Source organism: Triturus cristatus, chromosome 9 (genome assembly GCF_964204655.1).
Source record: "Triturus cristatus chromosome 9, aTriCri1.1, whole genome shotgun sequence".
NCBI lineage: Eukaryota > Metazoa > Chordata > Amphibia > Caudata > Salamandridae > Triturus > Triturus cristatus.
Genome location: NC_140592.1, coordinates 877,851,209 through 877,867,770, shown reverse-complemented (window position 1 = coordinate 877,867,770; position 16,562 = coordinate 877,851,209). Strand labels below are relative to the sequence as shown.

General features: G+C 43.6%; 1 protein-coding gene across 2 annotated transcripts in view; it reads left to right on the top strand.

Moving 5' to 3' along the window:
- SLC25A47 (solute carrier family 25 member 47) overlaps positions 1-16,562 on the top strand; it is a 116,905-nt gene that overhangs the window by 83,979 nt on the left and 16,364 nt on the right. For both annotated transcript variants that reach the window (XM_085626362.1, XM_085626361.1), the window contains 4 exons: positions 1,896-1,939; positions 2,021-2,092; positions 2,196-2,378; positions 8,817-9,090. In XM_085626362.1, the coding sequence (XP_085482488.1) occupies positions 1,896-1,939; positions 2,021-2,092; positions 2,196-2,378; positions 8,817-9,090 (573 nt within the window). The remainder of the gene's footprint in view (positions 1-1,895; positions 1,940-2,020; positions 2,093-2,195; positions 2,379-8,816; positions 9,091-16,562) is intronic.

Below are 16,562 nucleotides of genomic sequence, written 5' to 3'. Positions count from 1 at the left end.
TGCTCTACAACATAGCCAAACGTTCTGGCAAAAACACATAAGGTACCAAAGGCGACACCTATTGGCTATACCAATGCTTGTTATGCATATGTCACCTCTAAGGTATGTCCTGGAGAACCCAGTGGGCAATGTGCAATATATTTAAAAGGAAGCACATGTACTTCTAAGTTTTGCTGGTCCTGGTAGTCAAAAAGTCTCAAATTCGTTTTTCACTACTGCAAGCCCTATCTCTCCCACAGGATAACAGTGGGATAACCTTATTACATTTAAGTGCAATTCCCGACTGTGAAGAGATAGACTTTTCAAGTTCTGTGTCTCTGGAATCACAATTTAAAATCACGACTTATGGTGAAGTTGGATTTTAAATTGCAATTCTGAAAATGCCACTTTGAGAAGGTTGACATTTTCTTACTGTAGCCATGTGGTGTCTGCTGCCTCTCTCTGATACACGTCTGGGTAGGGTGACAGCCGGGCTCTGTGTATTCCCCCTACAACTACACACAATGGGAGATTAGGTGTGACTTGATGGGCAATCTTTGGAGGATGGGAGGTAGGAGCTGGACCCAGCCTCACTTACACCTGAATAGGCTATGTACTGTCCCCATACAAAGGGCTGCATACCCCCATGTAGTGAGTCCGGAGCCAGGACAGGCAGGGAGAACCTCTGTGCACTTCAAAGGCACAACTGGGTATAAGTACTGGATCTCTGACACCACCACTTCAGTATACTTCTGGACCTATAGAGACTCTGCCAGGAAGGAGGATTGCTGTGCTGCTGAAGGACTGCCACTCCACTGTACGTCTGCTTTGCCTTGCTGTGCTGCCCTGCAGCCCGCTGTTTCCCTGCCTGGGTGAGAAGGGCTGGACCTGCATCACTTGAACCCAGAACGACTGCAAGGATTAGCTGGCTTGCCTCCTGATCTGAAGTCTCAGTGATATAAAAGACTTCCAACTTACCTGCTTCTGCACCTGGACTCTGCAATCTGAGAGTCTGCCCTGCCAAGGGGTGCATCCCAAGTCCTGGGCCCTTGGAAGTGAGGTCTATGGTGTTTGCTTCAACAGACTCCAAATATCCGCTGTCGAACCGGCACATCGGCGCTGTTGCATGGACAGAAACCGGTACATTACCCCCCTTATGAAGATCAGAACAAGCACATCACTCCAGTTGCTGGACCAGGACCACCCATCACCTTCAGAACCACCGCTGCACAAGGTCTCCACATCTCCATCGACAGCATCCCCGAAGACGACGACGAATCTCCACCTTGCAGCTCTTTGCTCATCGGAGACGACAAATCTATGCTGTTGCACAGATCAAGACAATGAAAATATTTTAAAATGTGAAAATAAACGTGGGCATCCAGTGTAGAATAAGTCCTTTTTTGTCTATTTTTCAAAAGAATTTAAAAAAACGAGCCTTTATAGGAGAAGCAAGAGTCTCTTGGAAGTTGAAGGAGTTCTTCCCACTCTCTACCTGTGATTTTACATTCAAAATAAAAAGGCTGCCACCACTAACACTTTGAGGGAATTCTCGATTTGGCTAGAAATGAATGGTGCCACAGAAGAGAATTATTACTCCTACAGGAGTTTTCTAATATTCACCGCCAGACATTTCACCTGCTAGAACTTCTGAAAGTTTTGCAAGGGAAATGGCACGAAAAGAACCTATTACTATGGGAATCAAAAGCTGTATTTCCCCATACCCAGGGTACCTTAAGGGTGCAAGTCGCCATACTGTGATATTTCCCAGTAACAGTACTTCCGGACGTGGGAATACTGCATTATTATTCTTGCACAAGTGAGATTGAGGGCCAAAATTACATTTTTAGGCGGAAAGCTAAACTAAAACTGTGCTTACATTTGTATTCAATAGTTTTACCACTTTTTTGTTTTAGGTGCCTTTGGCGTGGCAGTGGGTTACCCTCTGGATACAATAAAGGTACATGTTTTAAATATATTGCCCCAGTATACTCCCTTTGAAACCTGACTTCCTTAACCCCATTCTGCCATTTAAACACAGGTACGGATTCAGACTCAGCGTGCTTACGATGGAGTTTGGCACTGTATGCGCTCGACGTACCAAAGAGAAAAGGTCTGTTCTAATATTTGGCTTCAGCATACAAATATTGTCCTAAAATAAGGCACCACAGGATACTTGATATACTTAAAACTTTCATTTCATTCCTTATTCTTAGATTTCTGGATTTTTCAAAGGAATGTCCATGCCTGTTTCCACTGTTTCTGTCAGCTCTTCCATCATATTCGGCACATACCGGAACTGTCTCCACAATATATGTAAGCTGCGATATGGCAACGCAGAAGTGAAACCTTCCAAGTTGGATATTTTCGCGTCTGGATATACTGCCGGGGCTGTACAGGTTTGTTTAATCAAGTTTTCCTTCAAAAACTGTATCTGTATCATAATTCATAAATGACCGCATGGTGATGATGACCGCATGTTATGATGGCGATTTCTAGTCAGTCCTAGTTTTTCAATCAAGAACACCAGGAATGTGAAGTTTGAGACACTTGCTTAGGAAAGGCAAGTGGAACTACAAATCCCAGCATGCTTACTGCTGTTGGCTGCACACATTAGTACTTGAAGACTGCCCTCGTAAAAAGGAAGCCCTTAACAGCCATTTTTGTTGACTTTAGAACCTGTGCCATTATCAAGAGAAAAATGGTTGAAATGGGTAGTTGTTTGTAAGAGGAGATCACGTGGCCTTTTAAGTAACTGCTTTGTTTTGGGGTGTGTTATGAGATGAGTTGATTAAAAAAATGTGGAGTTAATTTGTATGCTTAGGAGACTGCTTGTGAATGGTGGATACTAGAAGTCGTGAAACTATTGTTGTGAACAGGTTAATCATATACCTATTTCCGAATGTATGCAACATGTGCTGGTAGTTACTAAAATAATTAATTGCTTTGCCTGTACTAATGGAGAAACCTACTTTACCTTCTCATCCGCCTTCCTCTTCCCATTCGAATCCATGACGTGGCCCATCCAAGACAAGCTCTATCCCAGCCCCAACTGCTTTTTTAACTCCCACCTCTATATGTGGTAGGTACATGAGGCACACCTTTCCACAATACATCCTGTTTTTCCCCTGTGTGGCTAACCTTTAAAAGAGAGGTAGGAGTAAGAAGTTCATATATCGTGTTTGTGTTTGGGTGTAATAAAGATTTACCTTCGCAGAATTATTTCCTAAGCCTATAGATTCAATGCCTCTGATTGCCTTTTATATCTTCCTAGATTAGAACTAGATAGAAGTAGATTACCAATAAGAAATCTGGTCATTCCTCTGGAAATGCTGGGAAGTAGGTGAACATAGAACAATATGATTGATGAAGGAAACTTCACTATGACCCTATGTAGAACCAACCTCATCACTTTTTGACTGTCAGACTCTAGGATGCGATGAAGAGGAGAAAGGTCTAAAACGTTGGGCATGGACTGTTCACGTATTAAAGATCAAACAGATGAAAAGACAAATCAGGTGTGATGAACTGCTCAGGATATGTGACTTTGCGGCAAATACTGGCTCATGCTCCATGGCATAATGCAGACACCTGAGTTATACAGCAGCATGACGTGCTTTGGCTTATCCACATGTATGTTCTATGTGGGGGCCAAACCTTGTATTCATGGGAAGCAAAGAATTCATATATTTGTTCCAATGAGTACAATAATATGTTTTTAGCAACCATTCGTCTTCTTGAAGCTATTGGTAAACCATTTAGGGATGCACCAAGCCATTTGTTTAGTATAATACTTGATCATGAAGATAATCGTCATTAGGATTAATTGTCTATAGAGTAACCTCTTGAATATGAATCGCTTTTATCCTAAATGCCTGCCAATATGGAGCTCTTTAGGGCCCTCTGGCTGTACCTTGGCTCCAAGTATTGTCTTTTTGAGAGTGATGGTGGATTTCAACGTTGTCACATTTTTCTTTGAATGAAAGCAATTCAGCATATGACCTCAAAAGGGCATCACTGTATTAACTAATAATTCTATCCCAATCAACCTTGCAAGGGCTAGAAGCAAAGTGGGGTGTAAAATAACGCATGCAAAAAACTTGCCTCTTTTGGAACATCTATGTCATTATATCAGCAATGAGTTTTAAGATGAATTAAACAAATAGATTTTGTGAAACTACTGGGTATATAAGAGGCAGGTAATGTTAAATAATTCTTAGATAGGGTAGGTAGAGAACAAAAAAGAGATCATAAACTTTCGCTATGAGGAGGCAAAATCAGTAGACACACAAAGTAGCTAATTTCCAAAATGGAGAGCAAAATGTGGTGAGTATATGGTGTTGGAATGAGAGGTTATGAGGCAGGGGTACTTCTCCGTTCTTCTCTGTTAATAAAAGAAACAAGAATATATGTTTTGATTATAGTGAGGAGTAAATGGTTTGGATAGTAGCCTTTTGTGCATGTTCAGAAGCTATTTTGAGTGTGAAACAGGTAAACCATTACTGATGATGGAGGTTTGGGGCAGGATTCTATTATATGTTTCCTGTTGGCTAATTTACGTATACATGTGTTTTAACCTATCACAGGACACACACAGAAATGACTTGGTGACTTTGCAGCAGGATTTGGCTTACTAAAGAGAAATTGGGAGAAAAGAGAGCAAGACACTTAACAGAAAGACTCCCTTATGGTCAGGATGGATTAACAAGCAACGTGCAATTTCTACAAGATTACTGTATTTAATCTTTACAACATGAATCAGTTCTTATTTTGTGCTGAATGGTGTTAGACATATGAACTCTTAACGTTTTAGGGGGTAATATGCTGAATCTGTCAACCACTGCCAAGTAAGTCTAATAATTAATTGAGGAAATCCATTAATCAGTTACAAGTTGTAACCCATCAGTAGGAAACATCAATAAATCCGCAGCAATTCAGATATATTCAGTCTTGTCAAACTAGTAAATTAGGTGAAAATCCTCGCAATCCGAATAACTTGCAGCAAGACTTTCTAGGAACGAAAATAATATGTATATATGTTGATGGTTATTGATCTTAAAATATTCTCCTCATACTTTACTGGTTATTCCTCCTCTTACGTTGTCTTCTAAAGTAGTTGCTAAATGTTATGCTGTTGGTCTTCTAGGCCTGATCCCATTTACATTATTTGTAATAGAATTTGAGCATCTCTAGAAATTCTGAAGACCCATCTATTTTCATAATTCCCCAGCTCACACTAAGAGAGTATCCTGTCGGCTGATCTTATTTACATTTGTATTTCTCTATTATGTGCCTGTTTGTCTACCATTAGATCATTGTAGGCCCTGACTTACTTCCCCACCATGTCTTAAATATCAAAATGGTGTTCTTTGCTGTATCCTCACCGTTCATCTGCGTTAAGCCTACTTCGAAGACTGTCTCTCTTTGTCTTTTTGCCTTGCTGCTTACAACTTGGTTATTGTCATTGATTCTTCCCTCTCATTCTGTGACCACTTCTCCAGTGACATATGTCCCTCGACAGTGTAACTACATAATATTTTTCAGGTCACTTAAACCCTTCTTCTTTCTCTTCTTATCTCTCATACCTAGATTATTGTTATTGTCTTCTTGATTGTATTACCTTTGCTCTCTCCTGTCTTGAAATCCATCTTCTCTTTTTTGCACTCACCTATTTTTCACTCCCCTTTGGTGTGCTATGTAAGCAGGCTCGATTTTCTCCTCACCCCTTTTTGCAAAGTATGTTCTGATTTTAAATGTAACTTTCCCAAACCCCCTCCCCATCCCCCCAGTGATCAGGAGCATTTTTGATCCTGAGGGGCACATAATTATGAGATTTTGGCGCAGGGCAGCACATCAAGTCATCTTGATGCGCTGCCCTGCGTCAAAGGGAAAGGGAAGGAATGCACCATATCATTGGCATCTGACGCATTCCTGTCCTTTACCCTGCGATGGCGCCGTTTTGGCAGCCTAGTGCCAATGAAGGCAACATGGTGCAAGGGTGTCTGTGTTGCGTGCAGGATTGTGTTTATGCAGGAAGGGACACCTTCCTGCACAAAAACAATCCTGAGAGGCATATTCCTCTTTCTATGTGTGCTGCAGCACACATAGGGGAAAAACATGGAGAAATATAGATATTTCTCCTCATTCAGCCTTCAGTGGGGATGCGTAAGATTTTGGCACATACCCAGGTTTACAAGGTCTTGTAGATCTGGGGATGCGTCAAAATGCATGGGCGTTACATGGGAACATCTATCGGCACGCCTCCCTAGCGCAAAGTAAGGCAACTCAGCAATTTGTGCTGCCTGCCCTTACTCCATGGCGTAGATTCTCAAAGGTTTAGCCTCTGGTTAGCGTTTCTTTTTCAATGCAAACCCAAAGCTAGACCTATATTGGGACTTACAAACTGACACTAAATGGTATTAGCGTTGGTTTGTAGAGCAAAGTAAAGCAAAGCAGCACAAAACACTGCTTTGCATTACTTTGCGTCAAGGGGTGTTGCATTGCTGGTGCATGGGCATTCCCATGAGACCACCCATGCTTTTTTACGCTAAATCCCATTCACTAACATTGGTAGAAAGGGTTTAGTGCCAAAAATTAACCTCACAGAAAAGCAGGAGTTAACCCCTTCAGTGCCCGCCCCTTTCCCCGCCCTGTGCCGGCCGTTGCATTAGCGGGCGGGGTCTATGACGAGCTGGACTCGTCATGGGCACAGCGCTACCGCGGCCCATGACGAGTCCAGCTCGTCATGGGCACTGAAGAGGTTAAACTGAGAAATGTTTCAATTACTCTTAGCTATTCTGACTTTGCATGTGTGCAGCACACATACAAAGTAGGAACAGCTTTTAACCTTGTCTAGGTGTAGTATTTTGTACAGGAAGGGAACACCTATGCTAGACTCGGGCACTAGCACTATGGCGCTAAGGTATGTGCCTGGCGCACGGCAACTGACATCAGCACCGGCGCTACGAAGAGGGGAGGAGAGTCCCATATCTCTGTGGAATATGGCCCTCTCCTGCCCTCTCCCTATCACGCAACGCAGCCTCTTTGGGGGCTGTGGTTTGCGCCCCAAAAAGTGACGCAGCGGCGGTGCAAGGGTCTCGTAAATATGGGCCTTAGTGTTTCTTGTTTCTAAATACTGACATGCGGAAATATATGTCAGCGCCGTTTCCTCTCCATTCATATTGCTTCCTTATTAAGGATGACCTGCAGCCCTCGCACGTGACTCCCTCCAAGTTATTAGATTTGTTTCATCTCCACTTAATTAGCAATATAATTGCACAATTGGAGCAGCTCCTTCCCAAAGCGCTTAATTTGTCAAATAAAAATGAAAAGGTATGGGCGCTGCATGTAACAGAGAAGGCGAGCTTTTCTGACATAAGTATGAGATAAGTCTGAAATTATTGCCCTTTCAGGCTTCCGTCTAGTAAAAATGAACACAGATAACTGTGGTAAGGATATTGTCATCACTTCAGCCTTCCAATTTACATACAGTCATCTTGACAGATAATGTGCTGCACTTGTGATAAATACAGGGACATCGTGTACCTGCCGTAATCACCTGACGCAGAGCGCCACTGCCCCGGGCTTCATTCGAAGCATCATGGAGGTGGTGTGTTTAAGGTTAAAAGCATACGGGTCATGTGAGAAACTAGCTTTTCGGGTTTTGTCTGACGCATGGGCTCGAGATTGACTTACAGCTGGTGTCTGACAGATGTCCCTGCCCTTGCACCCTTTAACAGGGGCACGGGAGGGGGGCGAAGGTCGTGCTCTTCTGCTTAATTGAAACTGGAGAAATTTCCAGGTCAACTGTCACTTATCAATGACGATTGCAGAAGGTGCATGTGTTTGTGTGTGTCTTTGAGCGCGTGCGCATCTTTCTGGAGTGCGTGAATGTGCGCATGCGTCTGTGTATATAAACCTGACTTTTGCCATAAGGGTTCATTGTAGACTTGGTTGCCATGGGCATTGGAACAATAGGCGTTAGATAAGCAATAGGATATTGTGCAGAGGTAATTAGAATGGGCCATTCATGCCTGGCTCTCCAGTGCTACATCATCTCTTAACTCCCGTGTGTTTTGCACTTTATTCTCGCTCAGTTTCTGCTGTCTTTGGTGCCTGGAGAACTGCGACTGCATCCTAACCTTACAAAACTTTGCTACCCTGAAAACATCTCTTTATCTCCCTTAACCTCTCTTCCCTTGTCTGCTGAAATTGACATAACCTGGAGTGGATTCGTTTTATACTGTACTCTATTGAGAGGAGTCATTCATGTAATCATTCAATACATTTATTTGGTTTGCGATTGTTTTGACATCACCGTGGGGCCAGGGTAAATGTCTGTTTGAAACTAGACCAAATGTTTTCACACACACACTGGGAAGCAGCTCCAGTCTTTTGTTTATATCCATACCCGCCAGCATGCATGCAAGACCGAACTATGCTGTCCTGTAAATAACTTGAAGGTCTGAGGATGTCACTGTAGTCACAGGGGACACTCAGTTAATCCTCCTCTGATTATGTGCCTGCTGTGTCAAAGGGCAAATTATATATCATAATTGTCAGTTGTCACCTGGAGGTTTAACTGTTCCAAAAAATAATTTCTGACTAAACTAGGTGTTTTAAAGCAGGGAAACTTGACTGTGTTTTATTGTTCCTGTTTATTGACATGAGCAGCATGACAGTTCTAACACAAATGTCGTCCAAAAAGATGTGACCAGTAGATACCATAATCTGTAGAAGAGGTGACTAAAAAGAACCCGTAATTAGGATGTTCTATAATTTGTTTTTTTGAGATTGGTAGACAGCGAATGAGATTCTCTTCCAATTTTTGTCGCCAGGTTGTGGTGACCTCACCTGCTGACGTGGCCAAAGTTCGGCTGCAGACACAGATGCACCCTCATCATTCGATACAGAGCGCGTCTCTGGTCTCCAAACCCAAGTATCACGGACCGGTCCATTGCCTGATGACGATAGTACGCGAAGAAGGCTTCCTTGGACTCTACAAAGGTTGCTCTGCGTTGATGTGCAGGGATTGTCCTTCCTTTGCAACCTATTTCCTCTCTTATGCAGTCTTGCGAGAATGGCTTGTGCCGGCTGGACAGAACAAACCAGGTTTGAACTAGAATTACTATTTATCTCGTTATCACGTTCACTATCACTATTACTATTACTGTAATGCTAAGGCTCACGTTACAAGAGGGCTGGCAATACTGGACCAGTGTCCCGCCACTGGGATTACAGGTACTGCAGGCTTCAATAAATCCTGGATGTAGCAATCCCAATGTATTCCTGGTCAGACCCTTGAGGGTGCCTTAGAAATGTGATTTTGCTGAGTAAATCAGAATCGCAGCACCCGATTATGGCTGTAATTCCACTTTTTTGGACTGTCCCACTTGGAAATGAGTTTAGCCTCTAGCGGGTGATAAATTCGGATGGAAAATCCTGGGAGTGTGGGATTCCTGCATCTCTTCCAATACTAATTTGTCCAATAGCTCCAGTACCTGGCGGAATTGAGACTATTCCCTATCTCGGAATGAGGGTGCAAGTGACCTAACATACATGTCTCTTTTACTATACACAGTGTTCCTATATATTGTGAATGATTGTTGAGTAGTCATCTTCTTCACTGGTTGGACCACGTGCTGGTTTTAGAGATGTTCTATTTTAGTTTTTGTGTTTGGAAACGTTTTTCTTTCTTTCAGCCTTCAAATTCGATAGTTTAATCATCGTCAGTGTTAGTCAAATCACTTTTAAACAGACAATCTGTAACCACCCTACTGTATTTTCCTCTGCCTGCTTACTCTTTTAGATTAATATGGTTTCCCACTCTGTAGTCAGTCATATTTTTGTAATATCGACATTTGTTAGTGGAATAGGCTAAACAAAATCTCCCAACTTGCATATGTTGTCCTTCGTGTGTAAATATATATATATATTCACTGAAAAAACCATAGGTTTCAGGGGCGTTACAGTTAGCTGGACTTTTCACTCGTACAAAACCATTGAAATTCTCCCGTTATAGTTAGTTCAGCTAACTATAACTCGTGCGCCCGCAATGCACTGCTGATGACGTCACATATTACATCACTCATGACATGGTCAGTGACATCACTCATGACATCACTGATGACATCTCAAATGACATCACTGATGACATCACTGATGACATCATCCAGTGAATGTGTGTTTTTCTGAAAATTACATGTTTTATATATGTATATCTCAAGGTCGATGGAAGAATAAATGGGTATATAAGTGTCTAAATGGATGATTTGTTTTTGAAAAATTGATTGTATAACTGACTGATTAAGTGTATCTTAGTGAATACATGGCTTAGTGAGTAATGTTTAAATATGTAAATATCTGTATCAGTCTCTCACTTTGTGTATAAGTGGCTGCATGGGTTGGTGAGTAGCTACAGGAGTGTCTATATAGGTTATTAGTTGATTTTTTGAGTATCAGTATGAGTGTCTGAGTGTCTGTATGGTTCGGTGGGGGGTATTACGTAGTGCATAGGTGTATGAATAAGTGACTCGCTGTTTGTATGTGTTGAAGACAGCATGTGTGCAGGACTGTATGGATGGATGAGTGTGTGCATGGGTGTGTTAGTGAGTGAATGACTGTCTCAATAGTGTCTTTATGAGTAACTACATATGTTTTAAACTAGTATATGTGACTATTGGTGTATATAAGTGAGTATATGTGAGAGTGAGAGATTGAAAGAGTTCCTGTATGAATAAGTATGTGTTTCTATAAGTAATTGTTTAAAAGACTAAGTATGTGTAAGTTTCTGTAGAAGTAAGTGTGGTGGTGTGTGTATAACTGTATATGCAAGTAAATGGATGTTTGATTCTTTATTAGCATGAGTGACTATGTGTGTGAGTAACTTTATGGATGAGTGACGTTGTGTAACAGGATGTATAGGTGTATGAGTACATATGATGAGTGAGTACATGTATGAGTGACTGTATAGGACTGTTGGTGAATGAGTGGATGTGTATGTGGATCTTAGAATTACTGAATAGGTTGTTGTAACTGATATTGGTATGTCAATTGTTTTGAACATTTTAGTTTCTATTTTTGAATGTGTGTATCAAAGGTTATATTAGGGGGAGAGGAGGTCTGCCACACTACCACAAGGATGATCTCATCAGTGATGTCATTTGAGATCTCATCAGTGATGTCATGAGTGATGTCACTGACCATGTCATGAGTGATGTAATATGTGACGTCATCAGCAGTGCATTGCGGGCGCGCGAGTTATAGTTAGCTGAACTAACTATAACGGGGGAATTTCAATGGTTTTGTACGAGTGAAAAGTCCAGCTAACTATAACACCCCTGAAACCTATGGTTTTTTCAGTGAATTTCTAAGGTTTTTTAAATGCTAATTCCTAACTATAACGTGCCTAAAACCTATGTTTTTTTCAGTGAATTTCAAAGGTTTTTTAAATGCTAATTTCTAACTATGCCTACAGAGATATGACATGTGAAGAAAGAAGAAAGAACGCACAGAAAGAAAAAAAAGAAATGCAGAAAGAAGCAACAGAAGTCCTCAAAGACAAAGAAAAGTGCAGGAAGAAGGATAACGTGCAGAAAGAACAAACTGAAGAGCAGAAAGAAGCCTTGTTGCAAAATCATCCTGTACCCTCAACTTTTTCAGACGGATACTGGTGGTAACTGAGTCTGACTAACCAGTCCTAGAGCAAGTGCTATGTTAAAAGACACTCAGAATACAGTGAAACTACCTACATACACTAGGGAACACTATGCGTTGGGATCACCGTGTGATCAGCATGACCTCCTCTGTAAGCCCCTAGTATATAATAGGGCAGGGGATTAAAACGACCTCTTAAAATGCGCCACAGGGCGTGTTTGCACACGTCACCTCAGGCCCGTCCCCTCACTTCCCCACTGTGTAAACACGCCCTGTGGCTGTTTTAAGTTGGGAGATTAAGTCCCCTTGAATCCTGAGGGTCCCTAGGGTCCAACTAGACCACTAGGTACCTCCAGTAAGTGCCACAGAGCTGCGTTGCAGAGAGATATAAAAAGGGGCACGGCCTAGACCACCTCTCTGCAACGCAGCGCAGTGGCGCTGACTGGAAGCACCTGGTGGGCTAGTTGGCCCCCAGGGTCCCTCAGGATTGAAAGGGAATTATTTCCCCAACTTAAAACGCGCCACAGGGCGTGTTTGCACACGTCACCTCAGGCCCCGTCCCCTCCCTTCACCACTGTGTAAACGCGCCCTGTGGCCGTTCTAAGTTGAGAGATTAAGTCCCCTTGAATCCTAAGGGTCCCTAGGGTCAAACTAGCCCACTAGGTACCTCCAGTAAGCGCCACAGAGCTGCGTTGCATAGAGGTGTAAAAAGGGGCGTGTCCTCAGAACACCTGTCTGCAACGCAGCTCCCTGGCGCATACTGGAGATACCTGTTGGGCTAGTTGGCCCCCAGGGACCCTCAGTATTGAAGGGGAATTAATTCCCCAACTTACAACTGGCCAGGGGGCACGTTTGCAGAGTGCAGCAAGGAGGGGGCGTGGCCTCCGGCGCGATGCCGGTCTTTTATTTATTTTATTTTTTAAGAAGGAGGGCTGTGTGGCCCCCCTTCTTTTTCTAATTTACTGGCCCTGGGGACCCCATCCCCCAGGGTCTACACCCTAATTTTTTTTGTTGAAAAAAATTAATTTGGCCCTCCCAAGGTCTTAATCGGCCCCGGGGACCCCAACCCCCGGGTTATGGCCTTTTTATTTTTTAATTCTTTAGGAGGGGGCTGCGTGGCCCCCCTCCTCAGGCCACTTATGGCCCCGGGGACCCCATCCCCCGGGGCCGGCCTTTGTTTTTTATTATTTAAAAAAAATATATATTTATAGAAACACCTAGGACATGCTGGACAAACCGTATGTACCTATCACCATGACGATTTGCGTGATATTTATTAAAAGGCGACTATGCATAGAATTAATCCACGTGGAATGTATTTACACCGCTAGTGAAGCTCTGACGTGTCTGACTACCCACCGTGCCTAATCCCGGCGTCCCCGCCAGTGGGTACTCTCCAAGTAGACACCCTTGTTGTTTATTTATACAAAACATGGATAGCTATTGACGGGCACATTTAATATACACGCACACCAAGCCATTCAAAGGGGATTCGACAAAAATTCAACCAAACTATGCAAGATACCCCTCTCACGGTTAATAAAATACACATCCACCACCGGATGTGTAATACTTTTTATTTTACTCTCTGGAAAGGAGATGAATCTCACTTGAGAGTCACAGCGTGCTCCGGGCTGAGCCCAATGCTGTGTTACACCCACCAGTGCCCGCCGAGTGCCTCACACCTCTGTGTTGTATTCCACCAGCTAGTGCGTATGCTATGACACTCTCTAGCCCATGTGCAAAGTAACACCACCCCATGAATATGTCATGCCACACTTGCCTTCGCACGGGTTATATTGCCCCATCTAACGTGCATTCCTCGATGCCTGTGTTATAACGCACAGCGCTATACCATACATATTACAATCTGGGATCCATATCTTTGTCAGAGTGCATATGCAACGTTACACACCCCAGCACATATTTTATATTACAACTTTAGAGACTAGTTAGGTTACACAACACTGCCCTGTGCATATTACACTCCAAGGCGCATATTGCATAGCACACGCTAGTGCCTGTGCTATCTCGCGCTCTCCAATGAATCTGTCATTGCGCACAATGTATTGCATATTATATTTCAAGCCCCGATTCATCTTATATCACACTTTTTGGTGCATAGTTTATACCATATACTATATCTAGTTTTCATTTTCAATCGTGCTCTCAGTACTATGTTCTATATAACACTGCGTCCACCTACCCTTTTCACGGGCATTACATTTTGCGATGGGGGGTGGAGGGTCAGGGGGTGTTTCTGCCAAGTGAGCCCGGAGTCAAAGTCACAAACGTCCTCTTCTTCCTGAATAAAAGTGAGATTATGCTGCATACTTGTTCATATTTTAAGTAGTTTGCACAGACACACATTTTAAAAACAATAAAGTTCCTAATACCCACCTTCTCTGAACAGTTAGCTTGCTGCCCCATCCACCTCCTCCCTATCTTCTGTTGTCTGAATCCATGGACTAGCCTCCTCCCTCCTGCCATGCATGGTCTGATGTGCTGCCACTGCCCTCCATTTAGCATGATGTACCAGTCCAATCCACCTGCCCTCCATTGCCCACTTCTATGGCCCATCATTGACCTCCTGCTTAGCCTCTGTGCTTAGCTTGCTGCCCCTATATTCCTTCCCCCTGCCCTCCGATGTCTGTGTGCATGCCCCTGCTCCATCCGTTTTGCCCACCATGTACCATGGACCTGCCACTCCTATCTACTCTGAGTGTTCTGTTGAGCTGCCACTCCCCTCCCACCTGCCTAGCATTGTCAGATGACTGTAACTTGTCCATGCCACCTCGACCCTGCCTGTCCACATGCCATGCCCCTATCCCCTTCCTCCTGTCCTCCAAGGTCCATTTTACTGCCACACCCTTCTGCCCTCCCTGGTCTGTTGTGCTGCAACTGCTCCTCCTGCCTGCCCCGTGCGGTCTGTTGAGAAGCCCCTTCCCCTGAACTCTCTTGTCTGTGCCAGGTCCTGACCCTCCCTTCTATCCTCCATGGTCCTTTGTGCATGCCCCAGCACCCTCCTTCCTGCCCATCATAGCCATTGTGCTGCCACTAACCCTCCCGCTTGCCATGCATGGTCTTCTGTGCTGCCATGGCCCCTCCCACCTTCCCTGTGTGGTCAGCTAGCTGCCCCTGACCCCCTCCCACCTTTCCTCCATGGTCTGTGTGTATGCCATCATAGTCTTATTGTTGCTCTCCATGGTGTATCTTGTTTCTAGTGCCCATCCTGCCTGACCTCCAAGGTCATCTTGCTGCTCCTGCCCTGCCCCCTTGCACCTAGCCCTCTGTTTCCATGTGCAGACCCCTATTCCTACCCTCCTGGCTTGTCTGTTCCATTGTAATGCCCCTGATCCGTCCCTCCGCCATTTATGGTCTGTTATGCTGCAGCTTTCTCTCCTGTCTGTCCATTATGGTCAGCTAGCTACCATTGCCTCTTTCCCCTCTGTTCTCTGTTGTCCATGTGCATGGTCCTGTCCCCTCCCTATTGCTTTCTATGGATTGTTGTGCTGCACTCCCGTCCCGCATGCGCTGTGTGGTGTATTGTGCTGCTGCAAACCCTGATGCCTGCCCTGTAGGTTCAGTTTGGTGCACCTCTCCATGTCCCTCCTGTCCTCTGTTCTCCAAGTCTATGTCCCTACCCCATTTCCTTCCATGATCCAATGTACCATACTTGCGAACATTTTGAACTTGGTAAGAGGGAGATTTTGAAAAGAACTGAGGTATTGATTTTCCCCTTTGAGTTACATTGAAAAAGAGGAGAGTGTAGACAGGAGACAGATCAAATAAAGCCCATTTGAGCTTAAAAACATTGGACGTTTCCTGGCTGAAACGGGTCTGTTGGCATGTATGGTTGTACTACCACTGCCTCTTCCTTCTGCCCACAATGGTCTATTATATTGCCACAGCCTCTCTTGCCAGTCCTGTATTGTTGGTTTGTTGCCCCTGCCCCCCTTTCCACTGCCCTCCATAGTCTGTTGTGCTGCCACTGCCCTTCCTGCCTGCCCAGTGTGGTAAAATTGTTGCCTCTGCACTCTCCTACCTGCCTTCAATTTTCAGAGTCCGTGCCCCTGGCCTCTGCCTCTCAACAGTATCCCAATGAACAACTAGATTGCTAACATTCTATATTTATTACAAAAGTGTGGAACGCCTGACGTCATCTTGATGTTATCAAAACTGTAATACCTAGAGTATTTCCTTTAGAAATTACATATATGAGAGGGTCTTATTTGCATCAAAATTATGGTTAGTGCTCTAAAAAACTAAAATGAAGACATATTTTCTGAGTTTTCAAATAGCGACAAAGAACTTTTAAATTATTTGTAATCTTTATGTTTTTTTATCCAGTTGACCACTTGATTAAATGTTGCACCTAGGGGAGAGGATGTGGTGTTACTTCCAGAGCTGCAGACTTTGCAACTGGGGAACCAGGTTGGAGTTTCTGCTTCAGCTCAACATTCTGTGATTCTGGTCAAATCACTTGATCTCCCCATGTCTACAACCAAAATGAATTTGATCTTGTGTGATGTAACCAATGCTCATGTAAAGCACTCCAATACCTGACAAGTCTGCACTATATAAAACTGCAATTACACAAAAAATAAGTGTTTTGCACACTTCTGTCAATGGGCTACATGTGGGCTACATCTGGGTGATATTTGTGCTGCATTTGGGCTCTTTTGTCTCTGGTGGCCATCTTGGGAGATTTATTTGTTATTAAGTTTTAAGTGTTACCAGTTTATTCCAATCAAGATGGCTTCAGGTGCGCCATACTTTTGTCATAAGTAAGACAGTAAGCGCTCTAGTTGTTCTTAAGAACACTCTTGGACATTCTGTCATCGGGCTATACTTGGGCTACATCTGGGTGATATTTGGGCTACATCTGGGCTCTTTTGTCTCTGTACGCCATCTTGGGAGATTTATTT